General features: G+C 35.5%; 1 protein-coding gene across 8 annotated transcripts in view; it reads left to right on the forward strand.

The window, feature by feature from the left end:
* SSBP2 (single stranded DNA binding protein 2) overlaps positions 1–26,809 on the forward strand; it is a 342,830-nt gene that overhangs the window by 253,714 nt on the left and 62,307 nt on the right. For all 8 annotated transcript variants that reach the window (XM_003920795.4, XM_010340775.3, XM_010340761.3 and 5 more), the window contains one exon: positions 13,303–13,362. In XM_003920795.4, coding sequence (XP_003920844.1) covers positions 13,303–13,362 — 60 coding nt within the window. The remainder of the gene's footprint in view (positions 1–13,302; positions 13,363–26,809) is intronic.

Below are 26,809 nucleotides of genomic sequence, written 5' to 3' on the forward strand. Positions count from 1 at the left end.
AGACCTTTGTCAGATGCATAGTTTGCGAATATTTTCTTTCATTTTATAGGTTGTTTACTCTGTTGATAGTTTCTTCTGCTGTACAGAAGTTCTTACCTTTAATTAGATGTCATTTGTTGATTTTGAGCCAACAGATTTTGATGATGGTTTGAATATGTGCTGGTGAGATAAAAAGACAAGTCAAGAATTAATGCAAAGGTTTTGTCCTGTTCAATTGGAAGAATGGCATTGATGTTTACTGATGTGTGTAAAACTTCATGAGGAGGTGTGAGATGGAATATCAGAAGCTTAATTGTGAACTTGTTAAAATTGTGATAGCTGTTACACATGCAAGAGGTTTTGAGTAGGTAACAAGATGTGAGAGACTGGACTTTTGGGTTTGAGGCTTGAGCTAGAGAGATAATTCTGAGAGTCACTAGCATATGGATTCTAGTTGAAGCTATGAGCCTGGATGACATCAACAAGCTAGTGAGCATAGATGGAAACAAGAAGCTATACAATGATGGATCCCAGAACACTCTAAGATTAAGAAATTAGGAAATGAAGAGGAACCAGCTAGAAAAGAGCAGCCCTTGAGATAGGAAGATAACCAAGCAAGGAAGTATGCTGGAAGCCAAATGAGGAAAATGCTTCTAGGAGGAGAATGGTGATCAGATGTGTCCAGTACTGCTGAGAGGTCAAATTAGTCGATGGCTTATAGTTGACCATTGGATTTAACAGCAAGGAGGTCATTAGTGGCCTTGTTCAATGCAGTGTTGGGGTGAAAGCCTCATAAAAGTGGATCTAGGTTAAGCTGGGAAAAGAGAAATTGGAGGCAATGAGTATGGCCAACTCAAGGAGTTTTGCTGTAAATGAAAGTGAAAAATTAGGCAGTAGCTTGAGGGAGAAGTCAAGGGAGGTCAGAGAAATGCTGCTAGGAGTGAAGTGTTGGCTATTATAAACTATTTTGAGAAACAAAGAAAAGCAGCCCTGTTGGCAACTGTGAGAAAAGAGTATCTGCTATTGCCATTCTCCCAAGCAGTCGGGTACCATTTTGAGTATAAGAAGTAACACCGGGGAATAGAGTAATTGAATACCCTTTGTACACAGTAAGGTGCTTATCAAAAAAGAGTGAAGTATAATTAATTACTTAGAATGCCTGCAAATGTGAATAATACCTGCTCTATGTCATTTTTATATTTCTATCAGTAATCTCTGACATCACAAATACCTTTGACATCCATTTGAATTTTTATCAATTGTTGTGTATATATATTTATTTTAATATGCATACATTTCAAAATCCATGTTTATATGTGTGCGTGTGTGTGTGTGTGTGTGTGTGTGTGTGTGTGTGTGTGTGTGTGTTTGAAATGGAGTCTCTCTCTGTCACCCAGGCTGGAGTGCAGCAGCATGATGTCAGCTCACTGCAACAACTTACTTCCAGGTTCGAGCAGTTCTTCTACCTCAGCCTCCCAAGGAGCTGGGATTACAGGTGCCTGCCACCACGCCCAGCTAGTTTTGAACTCCTGACCTCTGGTGATTTGCCCGCCTCAATCACCCAAAGTGCTGGGATTACAGGCGTGATATATACAGTATTTTGGGAGGCTGAGGCGGGCAGATCAACTGAGGTCAGGAGTTCGAGACCATCCTGGCCAACATGATGAAACCCCGTCTCTATTGAAAATAGAAAAATTAGCAGGGCATGGTGGCATGTGCCTATAGTCCCAGCTACCCTGGAGACTGAGGCAGGAGAATCGCTGGAACCTAGGAGGTGGAGTTTGCAGTAAGCTGAAATCATGCCACTGTACTCCAGCCTGGCAACAGAGTGAGACTCTGTCTCAAAAAAAAAAAAAAAAAAAAATCTGTTTTATAGAAATACCACCTTACATAGTTCAGATGTGAGTTGAGTAGCTTTTAAGTATAAACTTCATGTTTATAAGTAGGTAACCAAATGAATATAAGAGTATTTTTTCATTCCTAAAGAAGTAAAAACATGTATATAACCAGCCAGTTATATCAGAAGAGATAGTTCAGATATGAGTTGAGTAGCTTTAAACATAAGTTTCATGTTTGTAAGTTACCAAATGAATATGAAAGTACTTTTTTCATTTTTAAAGAAGTAAAAACACACCTGTAACCAGCCAGTTATATCAGAAGACCAAGCCCGTAAGCCAGTTTTTTTAACAAATGCTGTTATCTCTGTATGGGAATTTGAAAGGACTACCACTTAATCAGTAGAAACTTGCCCAGCAGATCAAGATATCAGAAACTTAAGAACAAAATGCTGTGCCTTTTGTTACAGTAATACATTTAAGTAAATTGAAGTACCTATCTTCCATACTTTCATCTGGAGCAAGTTTACACGAAAGTACGAATATAAAGTAGGGAAAAGGGAGGCAAGAGGAATGTTTTTGCATTCTTTAATGAAAAATTAAGGTGATTTTTAAAAAATATTGTTTTAGCCTATTTTTTATTAAGTCAGCCTGATATTTTATCCTGAATTATAAATCTCAAATCTTTTTTTTCTTACCCATACTATTATTTTTTAAAATATGGGAGGCCAGGTACGGCAGCTCATGCCTTTGGGAGGTGTAATCCCAGCACTTTGGGAGGCCGAGGCTGGCAGATCATGAGGTCAGGAGATTGAGACCATCCTGGCTAACACGGTGAAACCCCATCTCTACTAAAAATACAAAAAAATTAGCCAGGCATGGTGGCACGGGCTTGTGTTCCCAGCTACTCGGGAGGCTGAGGCAGGAGAATTGCTTGAACCCAAGTGTCAGAGGTTGTAGTGAGCCGAGATTGTGCCACTGCACTTTAGCCTAGGTGACAGAGCGAGACTCCGTATAAAAAAAAAAAAAAAAAAAAAAAAAAAAAAAGGATTAATCTGTCATTGTCTTTTTAATCAGTAGTAGGAGACAGCACAGGAGCACAGTAGTTCCAGATACTTGTCTCACACTGTATTTTTCTGAATATAAATGGATTTAAACAAACTATTTAAAGTTGTTATAGAATATTATTAAAACATTTATAGTTTATTAGACCAGCAGACAGCTTAGTCCCCTATTCACAATCCCTGTGTCTGTTGCAACACACCTTTATCCAATGAGTACATGGTAGAGAAGACTTGAGGAAAAAGTCTCATCTTCTTCAGAAGGTTCATAATGTAAGTGACCAGTATTGATGCTTAGACTAATCCATGTAGAAGAATCAACTTGTTTGGAACTCCACTCTATTTGGTTAGCCCTGACAAAATAACACCAGAGAAACTGGATCTGTCATTGCTTTATAGTTATTTTATGTGAGTTATTTTAATTAAGTGCTGATGATAGAATATCTAAGATGTATGGAAGATAAAGTACATACTTAATGCTTATCAGCAGAATATGCCAACATAAGTATGTCATCTTGTGAGCTAAATTAGTTTAGTACTAGTTGGAATTAAAATGTGTTAATCAAGAATGTCTTATCCACTGGGGTGTCAGTAACGTCTGATGGAGATGTTCATGAAAAACAGCAAGGAAACTAAACAAATTATGACATAGAATTATAAAGTAACTTTGACAGAATTCATTTGATGTATAATTTATGCATCATTACTTTTCTACAGAAAATGTATGAAGTATCTTACGGAATTATAAAATTAAAAATATGTGAACATTCTTAAATGAAACATGGCTGAAATAAGGATGTCGCAGTACTCAAAGTAATATTCTCAATATTATTTATTTAATACTTATTGATAGCACATGACTTGAAGATAGTTAACACATTTAAGTTTTAAAAAATGATTTGCTTGTTAAGTAAAATATAGAATACCAACATGCAAAATAGAAATCTATAAAGAGAAAATCATATACGGTAAAGAGAATTAACTAAAGAAAAAGGGCACATCATGAATCATAAGTACTACTTTTTTAAAGAATGTTTATGCTTTTGGTTAAATCTTGTAGTAAATGTATTTTTATTACTTTTGAAGAACTATGAATAAATAATTTTGCACAGTCATTTTTATTTTCTAAAATTGTGTTTTAGATTCTAGAATAATTTTTATGTCATGGAATTCTGTCTTCCTGTATCTGTTTCCAACAGTGCATAGAAAATATCAGAGGAAAGATTAAATCTGTCTAAACCCATGTTTACACAGGTCTAAGTAAGATCAACTTGTTATTTATGTGCATAATATAATTACTGAAGATCACCCATATTCTTTTTTTTTTTTTTTGAGACGGAGTTTTCGCTCTTGTTACCCAGGCTGGAGTGCAATGGCGCGATCTCAGGTCACCGCAACCTCCGCCTCCTGGGTTGAGGCAATTCTCCTGCCTCAGCCTCCTGAGTAGCTGGGATTACAGGCATGTGCCACCATGCTCAGCTAATTTTTTGTATTTTTAGTAGAGACGGGGTTTCACCTTGTTGACCAGGATGGTCTCGATCTCTCGACCTCGTGATCCACCCGTCTCGGCCTCCCAAAGTGCTGGGATTACAGGCTTGAGCCACCGCGCCCGGCGAGAATCACCCATATTCTTTTAGGCTCTATTTCACTTTGTACCTTGTGTTTTTACCTAAATGCTGAAGGAAGAAAATTACTTTTTTGGCAAATAACCATTTTCTTACAGGTTTTTAATCTAAAGATGGTTATACGCTAAAGACAGTATGATATTAAGAAAGCAGAAGGTTTTATATTTTTACTCAAATGCTGAGACTTTTCTTAATGGAAAGAAAACATTTCAACTAAAATGTGTTGTTTCTGAGACATGGAGATTATAGCATTTACAATATATTTCAGCCTATAAGGTTAGGATCCATGTATAAATATGGCACTTTATAAGGCACACCTGAGAGGCTAACTGCTATATAGAACTGTTAGCAGTTCTTGTGACTGGTGTATGCTTTAGAAAAAGACGAATAAGTTACCACACTTTTCTCGCAAAATGGTATATAAATTAACCTGATATCCTTTTATGCCAAATGATTCGTACTAAATACTGCTATTCTGTAAAACTACCTAAGACTAGTTATTTTCAACCCTGTCACCCCAGAAATAGTAAGAGAAACTGAAAGCAGGAGGAGAGAATGAAAGGCCATATTAGTCATCTAAATTATAAATTCTCTTGTTCATTGTTAATATGGATATTTGGGGTCCCCAACTTGTTGTTTTTTACTTACTCTTATTAGGGCCTCTGGAAGATATAATTTATCCTATTTAAGCAAGCAGGATTTCCTCCTCTAGATATACTTTATAAGCATTATTGTTTGATTTACTGTTTACCATGTCAAACGATACTGCCTATTTTTAACAAAAAAAAATAAATTGGTCAGGTGAGATTTTATACAAGGGGACCAAGCTTTATTATGTCTTTTGCAGGGTTTTAGTCTTCCGTTAGGGTTGTTCATCCCTTGGTCAATGAGCCAGCTACTGAACCAACCAAATATTTACTGAACATTTTCTTCTTACATTCTCTCTTAGAATGTGCTAGCTGCTTTCTTTCCTTCTTCATGGACACATTATAATGAACAATTTTGTTATAATGATGATGTTTAATACCGTACCCATTTACCACCATTCTCTACCCATCCACTACTATTCCCTTAAAAACACAAATAAATGGACTAAAGGCTACATATATTATCAAAACTTCACCAAAAATGTTCAAGGAAAGAGATGGAGCTTTCGAAATTCATTTTATTTCAGCATTTACCTTTTTTTTTTTTTAGTTTGGCAGATCAAGAGCATATGCTAATTAGTGCATTATGTGCAAATTAGCTAGCTTACCTGAAATACCACTACTTTTTCACCTTTCATGTTTGAGTGGTAACTAAAGAATTCCACATTAAGTATTTAATAAATGGTTGCACAGTTGCTGGGGGCCTGAGAGGAAGTGTCAAATCAAGCAATTTATTTATGTACCACATACTTCTTATGACCAACTGACCATAAATGTGACAGGTACATAAGTGTGTGTACCTGCCATTATTCTAAAGGTATTTCTGTAGCAGAGTGTTATAAAGAAAAGAAGACTAAGTTGAGAAATTTGGTCTTTGGTTTTCTTTTATATAAAATAAAGAGGATGATCTAGTAAGCTTTAAAAAGTTAAACTTCCTTCTTCAACATGTTTCTAAAAGGCATATTGAAATAAAATTGCATAAGTAATATTTTATTATAAATGTATAATACAGAACTTGTAAGATTTCAAATGAGTAATTTTGTGAAGTAAGAATTCTTTTGTTAAGTAAATGGTCACTTTGCTAAATTGTTTAATAAGTTTATATTTTCTTAAACCTGGTAATTACATATTTCTTTCAGTCAGGTAAAAAGTTTTGGTGGAATGCTGTGGCTCACACCTGTAATCCCAGCACTTTGGGAGTCATAGGCAGGCGGATCACCTGAGGTCAGGAATTCACGACCAGCCTGGCCAACATGGTGAAACCCTGTCTCTAGTAAAAATACAAAAATTAGCTGAGTGTGGTGGCACGCGCCTGTAGCCCCAGCTACTTGAGAGACTCAGGCAGGAGAATCGCTTGAACTCAGGAGGTTGAGGTTGCAGTGCACCAAGATTGTGCTACTGCACTCCAGCCTGGACAACAGAGTGAGACTCTATCTCAAAAAAAAAAAAAAAAAAAAAAAAAGTTTTAAAACTTCAAAGTTTTCAAATTTGGAAGCTAATTTCACATGAAAAATTTTATCCTCAAAAAACTCCAAAGTTACTTTAAATTAGATAAGTCCTGTATAATTGTGTGTTTTAGAATGGTACCTCAGATTTCTAAGCTTTCTGATGTGTAAACTGTCCTAAATGTTAATTTGTTCATTCTAAGGAAATTAGTGTTATTCTTTTCTTCATCATTGATTGTTCTAAATTGTGCTCATAAAATAAAAGATAGAATATAGAAAATACTTAGCGATTGACATTTTAGAGGGTTTTTCTTTTTGATTTTCACTTTTTTGTTACTAATTTATACTGAAAGACTAAGATTTAAAGAACTTTTAAAGCCAAGATGAGATATAATGAGATATAAAGTGAAATATAATGAGATAAAAGATGATTTATACATTGCTACATCAATTTTAGTTATTCCAAGAAATGTTGGCCTTATTTTAAGGATTAATTACCTTGACATTAAGAGAGTTGATGCTCTGATAGTATTTTGTTTTCTTTCCTCTAAAATGGAGTTCCTTCATATCAGAGTATATACATTATACTAAAGTGTGCTAAATTCACTATGATAAATGATATGAATAAAGTGATGAAGTAGGGGAAATGGAGCCTATAGAAATTCTTTAAAGAGAAAGGGATGTTCCAAAACTGGCCATTGAGGAATTAATAGAAATTTGCTTGGCAGAGAAAGGAGAGTACAGTGTAATCTCAAGGAATAGAGAATATTTTGGTGTTGGGGAATCATGTTTATATGGGATTTTTAGATTTTGTTGACAATGTTAGAAAATATTAACAAAATTAACATTTGAGCAATGTGTCATTTAAGATGTACAGTTTTATCATATACATGTCAAAAGCAGTTAGGGCTTAAAATAGTTTGTATCACTTGTAATTTCAGGTAAATAGTTAATAAAAGAAGTTTCATTAAGGAGCCTGGGACCTTCAGAAAGAAAAGACTTGGACTGAGGGAATCTATCTTTAGCTAACATGAGGATGAGAAAGAGCTGTTTCCTTCTAATTCTTAGGGAATTGAGATAAAAAGCTAAGGGCCTATGAAAGATTAAAATAGGGGAGGGACAGCGGGGGGTGGTGAGTTGAGGGGGGGATGGCATGGGGAGAAATGCCAGATATAGGTGATGGGAGGAAGACAGCAAATCACACTGCCATGTGTGTACCTATGCAACAATCTTGCATGTTCTTCACATGTACCCCCAAACCTAAAATGCAATAAAATAAATAAATAAAAATAAAAATAAAAAATTAGCAACAACTACTTAAAAAAATAAATAAGGAGAGACAAAACTACTGCTTTTATGCTAGCAGAAGGGACAAGCAATAAAGGAAAATGGAAGTCTAAAATTCCGTGAATAATTCTTGATATAATAGAGAAATAATTATTTAAAACATAATGGCATTCATTCTGAAGTAACTTATGATTCTAAATGGTGTAATTTTTTCTCCAAAAGACTAGTTGGAGGAAATGAGCTGAACATTTGGTTTGTGTTTCTATTAGAATATTCTTTTCTTTCATTTTGTCACCAAATATTTATTGATTATCTTTGTTTCGTATATGTTTTTATTTCTTCTACTTTGAGTTATCACATTTATTTTAGGCTGTTTTAGTTTGGGCTGCTATAATAAAATGCCATAGACGAGGGAACTTAATCAACAAAAATTTATTCTTTGGAGTTCTGAAGGCTGGGAAGTCCAAGATCAAGGTGCCAACCAATTTGACTCCTGGTGAGGGCCCTCCTCCTGGCTTGCAGATAGCCGTAATGCTCACATGACAGAAAGAAAGAAACATAGCTCTTTTGTGCCTCCTTTTATAGGAGTACTTATCTCATTTATGAGGGCTCCACCCTCATGACTTAATTACCTCTCAAAGGTCCCACCTCGAAATACTGTCACATTGGAGATTAGGGTTTTAACTTAGGAATTTTATGGAGACATAAACATTCAGTCCATAGCATACAGAGATAACTAGAACATGTAGAAATGAGAAATTATACCTATAAATGTAGTTTCCATATGTCAGAGTACTAACTATGCTACCCAATTTCTCTTATAAAGTAAATAAGCTTACCTTATGAGTTTTTCCTAATTTGGAAACTGTTTTTAAAGCATAGCCTTGATCTTCAGTATTTGTAGCACTACATGTTCTATCAAATAGGGATGATGTAATATGACTTTTGAGGAAATACACCAGATTGAAGTATTATTTTCTCTGGATTTTTATTGATACTTGCCATTTGGTGAAGAGAACATTCTATTTGTCTCAGATTAGTGGACTGATGTAGAAAACAGTTTTTATAGAAAATTGTTTCTCCTGTTAATTACAAGACTATGAACCTTGAAAAATCCTAATCACAGGGCAGTCATCTTTATCTGCTTTGTTCACTGATATATCTAGCCACTTAGAACAGTGCCTTTGAGTGTTTAATAAATATTTGATGAGCAGGACATGATGGTTCATACCTGTAATCCCAGCATTTTGGGAGGTCAAGGCAGGAGAATCACTTGAGCCCAGGAGTTTGAGATGAGCCTGGGCAACAGAGCGAGACCCTGTCTCCACAATTTTTTTTTTTGGATGCTCAGGTATGGTGTTTTGTACCACACCTGTAGTCCCAGTTTCTCAGGAGGCTGAGGTGGGAGGATTGCTCGAGACTGGGAGGTTGAGGCTGCATGGAGCCATGATCATGGCATTGTACTCCAGCCTGTGCAACAGAGTAAGACCCTGTTAATCAATCTATATCTATATCAATATCAATATATCTATCTATATGTTTTATTCATTCAAATATGTGTGTGTGTGTGTGTGTGTGTGTGTGTGTGTGTGTGTGTGTGGTTTTTGAATGAACAAATACTTTCTCATTTATAAGTGTAGGTTTTTTTATTCTCCTAATTGACCTTTAGTCTGACACAACAAAGATTTTTTGTTGTTTTTTGGGGTATTTAATCTTTAGGTTTTTCCTTTTCTCTACAAAACATGTTAATAATTTCTTCGGCTCCTCAATAAAAATGATTTGTCCCTTAAAAACATATGCCTTTATCCCCACTCCCTGCCTCACCCACACACACTTCAAATATTTATAGCTATCTCCATTATACTAATCTTTATATTTAAATGTAATACTGAAAATAATTAACAGAATCATGGGTCCCTTATTTTAAAAGGGACTTTAGAAATCATCTGGTTCATATCTCTCATTTTAAGATTGAGAAAACTAAAGCCCTGAAAGATTATTGGCTCAGGGACACTGCTAATTAATAGAGGTACAAAAACTAAAACCCCGGTCCTTGACTCCCAGTCAAATGCTATTTCCATACACATTACAAATAATTCTCTCCGGGGAAGGCTTTTTCCAGTTAAAATACTGTTTCACCATCATGATACCTTCAGACAAGTATTTGATACTCAAACTTAAGCAGAAAAAAGAATGTTCCCCCAAACATAAAGAGTAAACACATTTTAAGAACCAAAGACTCTTTTTTTGTCTGTTGTGTTGTGTTGTTTTATTTTGTTTTGAGACAGTCTTGCTCTGTCATCCAGACTGGAGTGCAGTGGTGCGATCTTGGCTCACTACAAACCTCTGTCTCTTCTGGGTTCAAGTGATTCTCCTGCCTCAGCCTCCCACGTAGCTGGGATTACAGGTGTGCGCAACCAAGCCCAGCTAATTGTTTTTATTTTTAGTAGAGATAGGATTTCCTCATGTTGGCCAGGCCAGTCTCAAACTCCTGCCGTCAAGTGATCTGCCTACCTCGGCCTCCCTAAGTGCTGGGATTACAGGTGTAAGCCACCTTGCCCAACCCAAAGACTCCTGAAGCACCTGTTCTCAAATTGCTAAAACCGGAAATACTGACGTGTCTGTCAATAGATATAATTTATATTAGCATAATCTGACAGATTAGCATTTTACCATAAAATAATTAAAATTTGTGTTAATATTTTGAATTTCACTCGAAAGCAAATTGACTTCTGAATAGTGAAGTACAGATATTACTGCACATTTGCTAGTATGCAAACTCTTTTGGATTCTGTTGCTGTGTCTACACAGCTAATTCACTAGGCAGTTGAGGACTTAGGTGGTTACCTAGATAAGGTAAGGATCAATCTGAATATTAAACTATATGTTGTAATAGCACTAATTTTATATTAAAAATACTTTTATCATAGTGATCTTTATGTTTTAGGTAAAAGTAGTAGTTTTTAGCCATATTAACTGATTGTTTTGTCTTTTTGTGTTTTAATTGTGTAGATATAGATTAGAGTTTATAGGTGGTTTTCTATTTTTTTTTTTTTTGCCTCCAAAAAAACCACACAAATTTGAACTTCTTAAAGGAGGACATATAAGAACAAATAAATGGACTAAAAACAGAATCTGTCTCTTTCTCTTGATCTCATTTTGTAGTAACCTGCAGGTTCCCAGCTAGCACATACACTGACCCTCCCTCACAGCAGCCTCTTCCTAGGTAGGAAGGTATAGACAGTTCATTAACATACATTCATTCACAATGCCATCCATTTGGGGGAAAAATATTCTCCTTTCACATATTCCATTAAATTAACACTCTAACACTATATCGTCTTCTTGCATTCAGATAAACACAAATCTCAAGTGTTCTATCTCAAGTGAGGCACTTGTATATATTTATCTCAACCTTTGACATTTAATAATATTTTTCACATAATTTTACCTTGTATTCTACTTCAGAGTAGTTTTATTACAGACAAAAATGATTAGTAACCTGTTTTTATTTCTCCATGTTTGAAAACTAAATTGATACTATATTTTGAATTAATGAATATATCATAAAACATCATTTCATAAAAGAAAGACAGCCATTACAAACCAATGACACAATATTTATTAAATTTTTTAAATGAATACAGAATTTAAAAGACAGCTTCATAGGTGAAATTAGGTGATTTAGAAAGGAAAGAGAAAATAACAGAGAGTGTGAATATTAGAATGAGCTTCTAGCTGACAGTACATAAATAACTTACCCAATTTACGATAGAGTTTCAAAATGATAAATGAGAGACAACTTTAATCAAATATGTGAAAACTAAATATTTTTAAAATCGACTTTGTTAAAATTGGAAAATCTACTTAAGTTTTATCAGCTGGAGGTAACAATACTACCTGAATAATCTACTGTTTTTGTCCATATAAAATGAACTCCTGGGAGCACATTTACACATAAGAACACAGTGAGCAAAAAGCCAAATTGCTTGCTTAATTGTGAAGTTCCTTTTTTTGGTTTGTCAGACTCTGCAAAAGATACTATAGGAAAAATCTATATAGCACTACCTAGGACTTTATTTTTCAGAGGCTCCTTTTAAAACAGCTCTGGAAAACATGAGTAGCCATGTCTTCCAAGCCTAACTTCTAAAAATATTTGTAGAAAATACATTCTACATGTAGGATTTAATTATGTAAAGCACTATAAATGTGATGTCCCCAAACCTTTGTCTATTTACTATATATTATTCTTAATTTATATTAATTCATTCTATCTTAATATTCAACCCTTTAGATTTGATATTTGCTTATATTACATGTAAGGAACATCTTACATTTAAGTAATTATATGTTGAGATATAATTAAACAAAATTATAGTTTTTCTGTTGTTTCTAGAAAAATAATCAAATTTTAAATAATTTAATAAACTTATAAAATTTTGGTGCCTAAGTCTGAATGATCAAAAATGGTCTCCTTCTACCTAAACATTTCACTAAAATGTTGCCTTTAGGATATTTTTCAGACAATTTCTGGACTGACAGATTCAGTACATCTTAGGAGTACATCAGTACATCTTAATCCAACAACATACATTAACTTGACTTTTAATATAAGACCTTTTTTTGTTAAAAATATATACTTTATAATCACCTAGGGTCAAAATATGCAAAGAAATTTCAACTTTAAAATTTGTAGTCATTTTTTTTTAATTTTTTTTTTTTTTTAAGAAATGAAATCTCACTGTGTTGCCCAGGCTGGAGTGCAGTGGCTATTTACAGGCATGGTTGTCATGCACCACAGCCTCTAACTGTTGAGCTCAAATAATCCTTCTGCCTCAGCCTCTCGAGTAGGTGAGACTATAGGTGTGTGCTGACACACCCTCAGAGTCAGTTTTGAGCTATAAGAAACTCATGGCTTTTTTGACTACAAATGACCCTTGGAAAAGAAATTTATTTGTCATTTTAAACAAAGCTATGAAAGAAAAGATGCAATTTGGCAACTTTAAAATTATTAAAGGAATTGGTAACCAAACCCAACAATTCAATCGGAAGTATCTGTTTAGAACCTAATAACAGACAGTAAGCTCTGGAGGTCCTTTTTAAGATTAAATTGTCTGCTGCTTAACCTTATTTTTGCCACTGGATATTATTGCCTTAATAATTCACATTTTAAAAAGATTTTGCTATATTTAGTCAGCTTTTATGTTTATTTTCTTTGGAAAATTTTCTAGATATTCTATAAAGTAAATAATGACATGGTAATTTTTCTTAGAAGAATTTATTATAATGAAAGCAGCCCAAAGTACATTGATTTATGATTTGATTAATTCTAAAATTTTTTTAAGTAGTTTATTTTCAGATCTATATTTTACATTGTACTGTTTTTTGTTTTGTTTGTTCATTTGTTTGTTTTACTTCAATAGCCTTTTATGTCACCTCGGTACCCTGGAGGTCCAAGGCCCCCATTGAGGATACCTAATCAGGTAAGATTTATGTGCTATTTTTAAGTTTATTGTAAGAATCTTGAAAATGTCACATATATTTATTTTTCCTGTAAAATATGAACTTATCCTTTTTCTGTCCCATTTAATGCTAATTCTAGTCATATATCATCTGCTTCAAGGATTGGCAAACTATAGCTCATAAGCTGGCTGTTTTTTGTAAATAAAGTTTTATTGAAAAGCAGCCACACAGATCTATTTATGTATTGTCTGTGGCTACTTTTACACTACAATACAGATTTAAGTGGTCATGGTAGAGACCATATATGTCCAGCAACCCTAAAATATTACTATGTGGATCTTTACTGAAAAAAAGTTTGCTCATTCTTGGAGTCTACCTTATACTTTGAACCTAATTTTTTAAAATTACATAATTTTGGTAAATGCTGATTATCCTCCCATTTAAAGAATGACAATAAAGTTTTCCATGAACATACTTTTGTTTACTTTCATATAATATGCTTTCAATATCATGGCTCTAGCATTCGTTTACCCAATTATAGTGACAGATTAGGCAAATTATTAGCTGCTTCTAGAAGAGTTGGATCTGTTAATAAATATTTAACAATAAATCTTCCAACATTTTAATCTACCAGAGTGCTACAATTTTATAATGTTTTGTTCTCAGATAGCTTTGTATTAATATCATAATTATTTGCTGAAAAGGATAGAATATAATTTTTACTCACAACGAGTTTATAGTTTAGTTTTAGGATATAGGCAATGTGCATGTATGTAACCCAAGAAGAAATTAAATGCTTAACACTATGGAATACTTGTGTCAAGATAATCATCTTGTAACTTTCTCTAGTGCTGTTATTTGTATACCTAACTTTATCCCATATTTAAAGTAAACCCTGTAATCACAATAAATTATCTTTTTCATTCTTACTCTCTTTCCATTTCCACTTTCTTCCCTACCAAAAATGGAACTAGAAAGTTAAAACTACTAATTTACTTGACAGCAGCAGAATTCTGCTTCTCCTCTCTTGTTACTGAAATTATGCTGTCTTTGAGGTGTCTCAGTCTGCTGGTGCTCTCTGCTTCTAGCGCACAGCAGAAAGTGCTAGCAACCCAGATTCACCCCCAGGGGAGACCTTTCAGCAGGAAGCAGTGCTGGGTCGTCTCATGATAACAGTGCTTGGCAGTCCTCCTCACATTAGCAGCCGGAGCATTTTTCTCCTACGTACTGAATCTGCATTCAGTACATCGGGCCAGGGGAACATGGCATGAAATAGAAAAGGGAAGTTCACAGATGCGAAGTGTTACAACATAAGGGAATTTTGTTTTCTCTGTGGGTGAACCTGTATATATTGACAATCAGATCTACTTATATAGGTGCCGGAGTCTTTTAAATTTCTTTATAAAGAAATGTGCATCTCTTATTGGAGACTTCATGATTTTTCAGACATTCCATCCATAGCTTTGTTTATTATATAGGTCTAGGAGGTTCCTAAAAATCTGTATTAGGGAAGTGTGAAATTCTAGTATAAGTGTGTTTGTTACTAGAATTTTTGACTTCATATATTGTGTATCAATGATGAAAATGTGATAACATTATTGCAATTGCATTCAAGTGACAATATTGAAATGCTTGCCATGTATGAGATGCCATCCTAGGTTCCACAGAGACTAACAAAATATAAAGATCTCTTTCAGGAAGAGGTTGGTGATGTGAATGTGAAACTGTAAACGTATATTGTTGAAAATTTTTAAGAATAGGTACATAATATCTTTAAATTTTTTAAAGATACAATTAAAAAGTTAAAGATAATAAAAAGTTATTATACAGGCTCTTTTTCTTCAAGAATCTTAAACAGTCTTTACCTAAAAGTATTTTAAAATAATCGTACTCTTCTCTCAGGTATTCTTTTGTCCATTCCCACCATCCCCACCATGAACATACATACATACACATTTAGTTAAGCTTCCTTAATTCAAACAGCTATCATCCAAACTTAAAATAATTTACATTTATACCATTTTTTAAGAGTCGTGTTAATACTATAAATAATATTGTTTTAGAAAATGTTTAACCTAGTTAGGAGCATGAACTTTTCAAGCATAAACATGGTTTCTCAATTTTGTTATGTAATCATTATAGTAGAATGGGCAAAACTATTTTTGGTGATTAATTGAAATGATGTATGTAAAAACACAAATACGGCCAGGCATGGTAGCCGACATCTGTAATCCCAGCACTTTGGGAGGCTGAGGCAGGAGAATCGCATGATCCCAGGAATTTGAGATCAGCCTAGGGAACACTGGAAAATTTTGTCTCTAAAAAATAAACAAATAATAAAATTTTAAAATCCACAGTTGTGCTTATTTTTAAATTTGGTTTTCATGTTAATTGGTCTTAAACTAATGAAATTATGTTTTATTAAGAATTTGTATCTAAGGAAATAGAGATAGGAACCTCTTCAGTGGTGTTGACTAATCATTTTGAATATGTAAAAGACATTTCTTTAATAAAGAGATTTTACTCAATTTGTAATTACTAATGATTAGACTACAGATTTAAATTTGAGTTTTACTGGAACCGTTTTTATGGTTCTGGATTAAATCCATAAGGATGTATATTCTTTGTATATGTAGTACTGCGTATTTGGAATATAGTATAATGTCACTATGTTGTATAAATACAAGAAGGGATAATAATGTCTAAAATGATGAAAGGAAAATAAAATTACAAAACTGTGCAATATAGCAGAGGTTAAATGTGTGAGGAAATATGAAACATAGAAGTTAAATCTACAAAATACATTTGACTATACAGTTTTGCATTAGAATTGGTTCAACTCTCAAAAGGGGTCTTTGGTATTGAAGCATCTATAACCTGAAATAGAGCAAGTCTTTATCCTTCTCATAGATAAAATATCCAATCAGAAAAAGTCACAGTAGTCATTCAACACTATCTTGAGGAAATCAGGACAGCCAGAAATGCAGAGAATGTTAATGAGATGAGACACTGAGAATAATTTAACTATCGATCTATTGATTCTGTAGAATTTTAAAACTTTATCCTCTGTTTCTTAAGATTTCTGAAACCCTGTCAACAGATAATATCAATTGAGAAAGCATATTGGTTTTTTTTTCTTTTTTTTTTTTTTTTGAGACTGAGTTTTGCTCTTGTTACCCAGGCTGGAGTGCAATGGCGCGATCTCAGCTCACCGCAACCTCCGCCTCCTGGGTTCAAGCAATTCTCCGGCCTCAGCCTCCTGAGTAGCTGGGATTACAGGCACGTGCCACCATGCCCAGCTAATTTTTGTATTTTTAGTAGAGACGGGGTTTCACCATGTTGACCAGGATGGTCTCGATCTCTCGACCTTGTGATCCACCCACCTCGGCCTCCCAAAGTGCTGGGATTACAGGCTTGAGCCACCGCGCCCGGGTACAAGAAAGCATATTGTTAATTCTGTTGTCCATTTTGTACTCTAAAGTTGAATTTGGTATTCTAAGAACACACTACATCTGACCATTCTACTGAAATCTTCAGATATTTGTGCAATAATAGATGAGTGGTTAAATAATCATATTTTGAAATGATGCAATAGTATGCACATATTAAAAGTCATATTATAGAATTAAATTTATTGAGATGATAAAATGTTGTACCTGTTTAATATGTTAGTGGTTAATTATTAAAAGGGTAAAGGAGCCTCTTTGGCCAGTAGAGAATATCCCTTTCTATCAATCATTAGGAACTCCTTATTTTTTGTTTTTATGATAGTTACACTAACATTTAAATTGTTATTTCAACTCCAACAAGGCAAGATTAAAATATATTATTTTCTTCTGACTTTGAATTTTGAGTTTATCCTGGGATATGTACCTTTTTCTAATTATGTTCTACCTTTGTAGGGAAAGAAAATTAATAAACAAATTTATTCTTATTCTTCTCAAGCCAAGAAAATTTTGCATAGTGAATCCTATACAATCTTACCCAATTTAAGTTATAATTTGATGAAGGCTTTATGATACAATATTCACTTCTTTTGCCAAAGCATACCTCATTATCTTATAGTCATTTTATCATAGATATACCCCTTTTCAGGTATAAGTCAATATGTAGAATATATTGCCATCTATTTAGTTAGAAACTTCACAGGGCTATCCAAAATCACTCTCAAAAATACTAATTCATTCAACAGATACTTGTTGAGGTTTACTGTGTGCCAGGCACCATTCTAGATGTGGGGAATACATTGGTGAACAAATTAATGAAAATCTCTCTTGTGGAGCTAACATTCTAATGTAACACTGCCCAATAGAACTTTCTGGGATGAAGGAAATATTTTATACCTGCATTATCATATGCAGTAGTTTTAGTACTTTGAGCACTTGAGATAGGACTAGTGTGAGTGAATAACTAAATTTTTAATTAAATTAATTTTAATTAAATTTAAATAGCATGTGGTAAAAGACTATTAATTTGAACAGCACAGTTGCAGTCGTTGAAATATAGAAAAAAGAAAAGTATAAACATATATATGTCAAATAGTGAGTTGTGCTATGGACACAAACATCTTCCTACACTAAATGTAATATCCTTTGTGTTGGTATTATCATTTTAGAGAAATAAAATGACAGCGGTGTGTTTAAAAGGACCTAAATATCTAGCATCTTAGGTCCAAAGGCCAGCAATATGTAACTGAACAAGTTTGCTTAGACTTTCTGGGCTTTGATTTTTTTTACCTGTAAAGTGGAAATGGACTTGAGTGTTCCTAAAGTCTTTTCTAGTTCTGATATTTGTTGATTAAATAATTCTACTTCATTTTATATCATTGGAGGCCCATAAAAAATTTGGTACGCCGGGCGCGGTGGCTCAAGCCTGTAATCCCAGCACTTTGGGAGGCCGAGGCGGGTGGATCACGAGGTCGAGAGATCAAGACCATCCTGGTCAACATGGTGAAACCCCGTCTCTACTAAAAATACAAAAAATTAGCTGGGCATGGTGGCGCGTGCCTGTAATCCCAGCTACTCAGGAGGCTGAGGCAGGAGAATTGCCTGAGCCCAGGAGGTGGAGGTTGCGGTGAGCCGAGATCGCGCCATTGCACTCCAGCCTGGGTAACAAGAGCGAAACTCTGTCTCAAAAAAAAAAAAAAAAAAAAAAAAAAAAAAAAAATTGGTACATCAAAATTGTTACTGAATTAAATCTCAAAAGCATTGAGAAATTCGCCATTTTTTTTTATCATCAGTGAGCATTTATATAATGGTGTCAAGGCATACCTTGTTTTACTATGCTTCACAGATTTGTTTGTTTATTATACTTTAAGTTCTGGGGTCCATGTGCAGATCAAGTTTGTTACATAGTTTTACACGTGCCCTGGTGGTGATTTGCTGCATCTGTCACCCTGTCATCTACATTAGGTATTTTTCCTAATGCTATCCCCCCATAGTCCCCCACCTCCTGCTATTCCTCCCCTAGCCCCTCATCCCCAAGGTCCCAGTGTATGATATTCCCCTCCCTGTATCTGTGTTTTCTCATTGTTCAACACCCACTTATGAGTGAGAATATGAGGTGTTTGGTTTTTTGTTCTTGTGTCAGTTGATTTAGAATGATGGTTTCCAGTTTCATCCATGTCCCTGCAAAGGACATGAACTCATTCTTATTTATGGCTGCATAGTATTCCATGGTGTATATGTGCCACATTTTCTTTACCCAGTCTATCATTAATGGGTATTTGGGTTGTTTCCAAGTCTTTGCTATTGTGAACAGTACCACAATAAACATATGTGTGCATGTGTCTTTATAATAGAATGATTTATAATCCTTTGGGTATATACCCAGTAATAGGATTGCTGGATCAAATGGTATTCCTAGATCCTTGAGGAATTGCCACACTGTCTTCCACAATGGTTGAATTAATTTACACTCTCCCCAACAGTGCAAAAACATTCCTATTTCTCCACATCCTCTCCAGCATCTGTTGTCTCCAGACTTTTTAATGATCACCATTCTAACTGGTGTGAGGTGGTATCTCAATGTGGTTTTGATTTGCATTTGTCTAATGACCAGTGATGATGAGCTTTTTTTTTTTTTTTGCTTGTTTATATCCTTTGCCCACTTTTTGATGGGGTTGTTTTTTTCTTGTAAGTTTGTTTAACTTCTCCATAGATTCTGGATATTAGCCCTTTGTTAGATGGATAGATTGCAAAAATTTTTTCCCATTCTGTAGGTTGCTGGTTCACTCTATTGATAGTTTTCTTGGCTGTGCAGAAGCTCTTAAATTTAATTAGATCCCATTTGTCTATTTTGGCTTTTGTTACCATCACTTTTGATGTTTTAGTCATGAAGTCCTTGCCCATGCCTAGGTTCTGAATGGTATTGCCTAGGTTTTCTTCTAGAGTTTTTATGGCATTAGGCCTCATGTTTAAATCTTTAATCCATCTAGAGTTAATTTTTGTATAAGGTGTGAGGAAGGAATCCAATTTCAGCTTCCTGCATATGGCTATCCAGTTTTCCCAACACCATTTATTAAGGAGGGAATCCTTTCCCCATTGCTTGTTTTTGTCAGGTTTGTCAAAGGTCAGATGGTTATAGTTGTGTGGTGTTCTTTCTGAAGCCTCTGTTCTGTTTCATTGTTCTATATCTCTGTTTTGGTACCAGTACCATGCTGTGTTGAGTACAGTAGCCTTGTAATATAGTTTGAAGTCAGATAGCATGATGCTTCCAGCTTTGTTTTTTGTTTGTTTGTTTGTTTTGTTTGTCTGTTGCTTAAGATTGTCCTAGCTATGTGGGCTCTTTTTTGGTTCCATATGAAGTTTAAGGTGTTTTTTTTCCAGTTCTGTGAAGAAAGTTATTGGTAGCTTGATGAGGATAGCATTGAATCTATAAATTACTTTGGGCAGTATGGCCATTTTCATGATATTGATTCTTTCTAACCATGAGCATGGAATGTTCTTCCATCTGTTTGTGTCCTCTCGTATTTCCTTGAGCAGTGGTTTGTATTTCTCCTTGAAGAGGTCCTTCACATTCCTTGTTAGTTATAATCCTAGGTATTTTATTCTCTTTGTAGCAATTGTGAATGGTAGTTCACTCATGATTTGGCTCTGTTTGTCTGTTATTTGTGTATAGGAATGCTTGCTTTTTTTGCACATTGACTTTATATCCTGAGACTTTGCTAAAATTGCTTAAGGAGATTTTGAGCTGAGACAATGGGTTTTCCTAAATATACAAGCATATCATCTGCAAACAGGGACAATCTGACATCCTCTCTTCCTATTCAAATACCCTTTATTTCTTTCTCTTGCCTGATGGCCCTAGATGGAACTTCCAATACTATGTTGAAAAGGAGTGGTGAGAGAGGGCATCCTTGTCTTGTGCCAGTTTTCAAAGGGAATGCTTTCAGTTTTTGCTCATTCAGTATGATATTGGCTGTGGGTTTGTCATAAATAGCTCTTACCGTTTTGAGGTACAATCCATCAATACCTAGTTTATTGAGAGTTTTTAGCATAAAGGGCTCTTGAATTTTGTCAAAAGCCTTCTTTGCATCTATTGAGATAATCATGTGGTTTTTGTCATTGGTTCTGTTTATGTGATGGATTTATAGATTTGTGGATATTGGACGAGCCTTGCATCCCTGGGATGAAGCTGACTTGATCATGATGGATAAGCTTTTTGATGTGCTGTTGGATTTGGTTTGCCAGTATTTTATTAAAGATTTTTGCATCAATGTTCATCATGGATATTAGCCTGAGATTTTCTTTTCTGGTTGCATTCCTGCCAAGTATTGATATCAGGATGATGTTGGTCTCATAAAAATGAGTTAGGGAGGATTCCCTCTTTTTTTATTGTTTGGAATAGTTTCAGAATGAATAGTACCAACTCCTCTTTGTACCTCTGGTAGAATTTGGCATTTGGCTGTAAACCCATCTGGGCCTGGACTTTTTTTTGGTTGGTAGGCTATTAATTGCTGCCTCAACTTCAGACCTTGTTATGAGTCTATTCAGGAATTCAGCTTCTTCCTGGTTTAGTCTTGGGAGGGTGTAAATGTCCAGGAATTTATCGATTTCTGCTAGATTTATTGGTTTATTTGCATAGAGGTATTTGTAGTAATCTCTGATAATAGTTTGTATTTCTGTGGGATCGGTGTTGATATCCCCTTCTCATTTTTTATTGCTTCTATTTGAATCTTCTCTCTTTTCTTTTTTATTAGTCTGGCTAGTGGTCTATCTATTTTGTTGATCTTTTCAGAAAACCAGCCCTGGGTTTATTGATTTTTGGAAGGGTTTTTTGTGCCTCTATCTCAAAATAGTTGAGTTACTTCAGTTCTGCTCTGATCTTAGTTATTTCTTGTCTTCTGCTAGCTTTTGAGTTTGTTTGATCTTGCTCCTCTAGTTCTTTTAATTGTAACGTTAAGGTGTCAATTTTACATCTTTCCTCACTTCTCTGGTGGGCATTTAGTGCTATAAATTTCTCTCTAGACACTGCTTTAAATGTGTCCCAGAGATTCTGGTATGTTGTGTCTTCATTCTCAAAAAGAACATCTTTATTTCATTATTTATCCAGTAGTCATTCAGGAGCAGGTTGTTCAGTTTCCATGTAGCTGCGCAGTTTTGAGTGAGTTTCTTAATCCTGAGTTCTAGTTTGATTGTACTGTGGTCTGAGAGACTATTATGATTTCCATTATTTTGCATTTACTGAGGAGTGATTTACTTCCAATTATGTGGTCAGTTTTAGAGTAGGTGTGATGTGGTGCTGAGAAGAATGTATGTTCTGTGGATTCGGGGTGGAGAGTTCTGTACATGTCTATTAGGTCCGCTTGATCCAGATCTACATTCAAGTCTGGATACCCTTGTTGATTTTCTGTCTCATTGATCAGTCTAGTATGGACAGTGGGTTGTTAAAGTATCCCACCATTATTGTGTGGGAGTCTAAGTCTCTTTGTAGGTCATTGAGAACTTGCTTTATGTATCTGGGTGCTCCTATATTGGGTGCATATATATTTACAGTGATTAGCTCTTCTTGTTGCACTAATCCCTTTACCATTATGTAATGCCCTTCTTTGTTTCTTTTGATCTTTGTTGGTTTAAAGTCTGTTTTATCAGAGACTAGGATTGCAACCCCTGGTTTGTTTGTTTATTTGTTTGTTTGTTTGTTTGTTTGCTCTTCGTTTGCTTGGTAAATCTTCCTCCATCCCTTTATTTTGAGCCTATGTGTGTCTGCACGTGAGATGGGTTTCCTGAATACAGCACACCGGTGGGTTTTGACTTTTTATCCAATTTGCCAGTCTGTGTCTTTTGATTGGGGCATTTAGCCTATTTACATTTAAGGTTAATATTGTTATGTGTGAATTTGATCCTGCCATTTTGATGCTAGCTGGTTGTTTTGCCCATTAGTTGATGCAGTTTCTTCATAGTATCGATGCTCTTTACAGTCCAGTATGTTTTTGCATTGGCTGGTTCCGGTTGTTCCTTTCCACGTTTAGTGCTTCCTTCAGGAGCTCTTGTAGGGCAGACCTGGTGGTGAGGAAATCTCTTAGCAGTTGCTTGTCCATAAAGGATTTTATTTCTCCTTCACTTATGAAGCTTAGTTTGGCTGGATACGAAATTCTGAGTTGAAAATTCTTTTCTTTTAGGATGTTGAAAACAAAGTTTTATGGCAACCCTGCAGTGAACAAGTCAAGTGCCATTTATCCAACAGCATGTGCTTACATTGTGTCTCTGTCACATTTTGGTAATTCTCATAATATTAAATTTTTTTCATTATTGTATCTCTTACAATGATCATTGATTTTGATGTGTTTTAGGGTGCCACAAACCATACGCATACAAGACAGTGAACTTAATCCATAACTCTGTATGTTTTGACTGTTCCACTGACCAGCCACTCCCTGATCACTGTTCCTCTCCTCAGGCTTCCCTACATCCTGAGGCACAATGATATTGAAGTCAGGCCAATTAATAATCCTAAAATGGCCTCTAAGGGTTCAAGTGAAAAGAAGAGTTGCATGTCACTCACTTTAAATCAGAAGCTAAAAATGATTACATTTAGTGAGGAAGGCATGTCAGAAGCCGAGATAAACCAAAAGCTAGGCCTCTTGTGCCAAACAGCCATGTTAGGAATGCAAAGGAAAAGTTCTTGAAAGAAATTAGAAGTGCTACTCCAGTGAACACAGAAATGATAAGAAAGCAAAACAGCCTTATTGCTGATAGAAGAAAGTTTTCATGGTCTGGATAGAAAATCAAACCAGTCACAATATTCCCTTAAGCCAGAGCCTAATCCAGAGTAAGGCCTTAAGTTTGTTAAATTCTGTGAAGGCTGAAAGAGCTAAGGAGGCTGCAGAAGAAAAGCCTGAAGCCGGCAGTCAGAGATTTGTTCATGAAGTTTAGGAAAGAACCTGTGTCCAGAAATTTACTTGCAAGGTGATGCAGCAAGTGCTGATGATTCTACTGCAGAAAGTAGCCCGGAAAATCCAGCTAAGATAATTGATGAAGATGGCTACACTAAACCGTTGGAAGAAGATGCCATCTAGGACTTTCATAGCCATAGTCAGTCAGTCACTTCCTTTAGAGCTTTAAAGGACAGGCTGATTCTCTTATTAGGGGGTAATACAACTGGTGACCTTAAGTTGAAGCCAGTGCTCATGTACCATTCTGAAAATCCTTGGTCCCTTAAAAAGTACACTAAATCTGGCCAGGCGCAGTGGCTCACACCCATAATCTCAGCACTCTGGGAGGCTAAGGTATGTGGATAACTTGGGGTCAAGAGTTCAAGACCAGCCTGGCCAACATGGTGAAGCCCCATCTCTACCAAAAAATACAAAAAATTAGCTGGGCTTGGTGGCATACACCTGTAGTCCCAGCTACTCGGGAGGCTGAAGTGGGAGAATTGCTTGAACCCAGGAGGCAAAGGTTGCAGTGAGCCAAGATCCTACCACTGCTCCCCAGCCTGGGCAACAGAGTGAGACTTTGTCTAAAAAAAAAAAAAAAAAAAAAAAAAAAAAAAGTTACACTAAATCTACTCTACCTGTCCTTTATAGATGGAACAACAAAGCCTGGATGACAGTGCATCCTTTTACAGCATGATTTAATGACTTTTAAGCCCAGTGTTGAGAACTACTACTCAGAGAACAAGATTCCTTGCTTTTTTACTGCTCCTTGACAACACGTCTTATACCCAAGAGAGTAAGACAACATCCATTCTGCAGCCCACGAATCAAGAAATAATTTTACTTTCAGTTCTTTTTTTTTTTTTTTTTGACACGAAGTTTCATTCTTGTTGCCCAGACTGGAGTGCAATGGTGCAATCTCAGCTCCCTGCAACCTCTGCCTCCTGGGTTCAAGTGATTCTCCTGCCTCAGCCCCCCGAGTAACTGGGACTACAAGGTGCTGGTCTTGGGGGAATGGGGAAATGACTCTAAGTGGACAATGTTCTAACATTAGAAAATGGGCGAATATTGTGGTATGTAAATCATGCATCAGTAAAACCTTTTAAAAAATAGCATAACAAATTAACAGATTAGTTACATATTAAACCTTGGTTTTTTTTATCATTGAAAAGGATTAATAATAGTAACTTTATAAGACTGTTATAAACATTGAGTAGAATACTAAAGGACTTAGCTCAATTCCTGACACTAATGCACTGGCTCACAAGTGTATATACCATGGATATTTTGTTTGTTTTTATTAAGCACCCACATCATTAATGTTATTTTTTTTCTGTCAGTGTGTAGATCTTTTATAAAACAAAGAATGTGGCCAGGCACAGTGGCTCACAACTGTAATCTCAGCATTTTAGGAGGCTGAGGCGTGTGGATCACTTGAGGTCAGGAGTTCAAGACCAGCCTGGTCCAAAATGGTGAAACCCCATCTCTACTAAAAATACAAAACTTAGCCAAACAAGGTAGTGGACACCTGTAATTCCAGCTACTTAGGAGGCTGAGGCAGGAGAATCACTTGAACCTGGGAGGTGGAGCTTGCAGTGAGCAAAGTTCACACAACAGTACTCCAGCCTGAGTGAAAGAGTGAGACTCTGTCTCAAAAAAAAGAAGAAAGAATGCATGCCAAAATTTGTGACTGGACAAATCTGAATGGAATACCTTTAACATGTTAAAAGTATAGAAATAATATGTCACAGATGTATACATTTTTTCTGACATTAAAGGTTTTAAAAATGCAGCGAGTATCTCCCTTTTGATGCACAAATCTACTTTCTGGTCATCCCAAGGCTGATAAAAATGTTTTAAAAGTTAGAGATTTCACTTACTCTACAAGACAAACAGTGATGAGTGAAGAGTTAAATTTAGATTTAAAAAAACACTCATTTTGAAAACCAATTTGACATTGGTTAAGGCTTCTGTAAGATTATGCTATATTTTTAAGTGGTGAACAGAAACAAGAAGGGCTTCTTGATTGTTCTAATATTCCAAGATAAACTAGAAATAATAAAGTTTTGAAGAAAATGGTTTATAGACAATAAAACATCATTGTCTATTATGAGATAGAAACTAAGTGTCAAAGTTCAGAGTTTATAACTCTAATCATTTGGAGAATTTAAAAAAGCAAGACTCTGGCCAAGCATGGTGGTTTATACCTATAACCCCAGCACTGTGGGAGGCCAAGGCAGGAGGATTGCTTGGGGCTAGGAGTTCAAGACCAGCCTGAGCAACATAGTGAGACCCCACCTGTATAAAAAAATAAAAATAGGCCGGGTGTGGTGGCTCACGTCTGTAATCCAGCACTTTGGAAGGCCAAGGCGGACAGATTGTGAGGTCAGGAGTTCAAGACCAGCCTGGCCAAAATGATGAAACCCCATCCCTACTAAAAATACAAAAATTAGCCAGGCAGTGGCAGGTCCCTATAACCGCAGCTACTTGGGAGGCTAAGGCAGGAGAATTGCTTGAACCTGGGAGGTGAATATTGCAGTGATCCGAGATGGCACCACTGCACTCTAGCCTGGGTGACAGATCAAGACTCCATCTCGAAAAATAAAATAAAATAATAAAAGTAAAAAATTAGGTGGGTGTGGTGGCAGGCATCTGTAGCCCCAGCTACTTGGGAGGCTACAGCAGAGGATAGCTTGAGCTCAGGAATTTGTGGCTGCAGTGTTCTATGATCACACCACTGCACTGCAGCGTGGGCAGCTGAGTGAGACCTTGTCTTTAAGAAATTTAAAAATAAAAATTAATTTTTTTGAAAGCAAGAACTTTAAGTTCACTATTGAATATAGTATCGATTAGTCATACATTTTTAGTCCTCCTCCTACATCATTTATTTATAACTCTTGACAGTGTTGGCTACTTTTTCCTCCTTGAAACTCTCCTTGGGCATTCTGAGATGTTGGTCTTAGTCTCCTTCCTAATTTCATGCCTATTCTATTTCAGTTTCTTTTTTTACTTCTTCTTGGTATTTTTAAAGAATTAAATCTTTTATATTCTCCCTTCTCATTCTTTGACCTCTGTTTCATTCTTATGACTTT

This window comes from Saimiri boliviensis, chromosome 1, assembly GCF_048565385.1.
Source record: "Saimiri boliviensis isolate mSaiBol1 chromosome 1, mSaiBol1.pri, whole genome shotgun sequence".
NCBI classification, from domain to species: Eukaryota; Metazoa; Chordata; class Mammalia; order Primates; family Cebidae; genus Saimiri; species Saimiri boliviensis.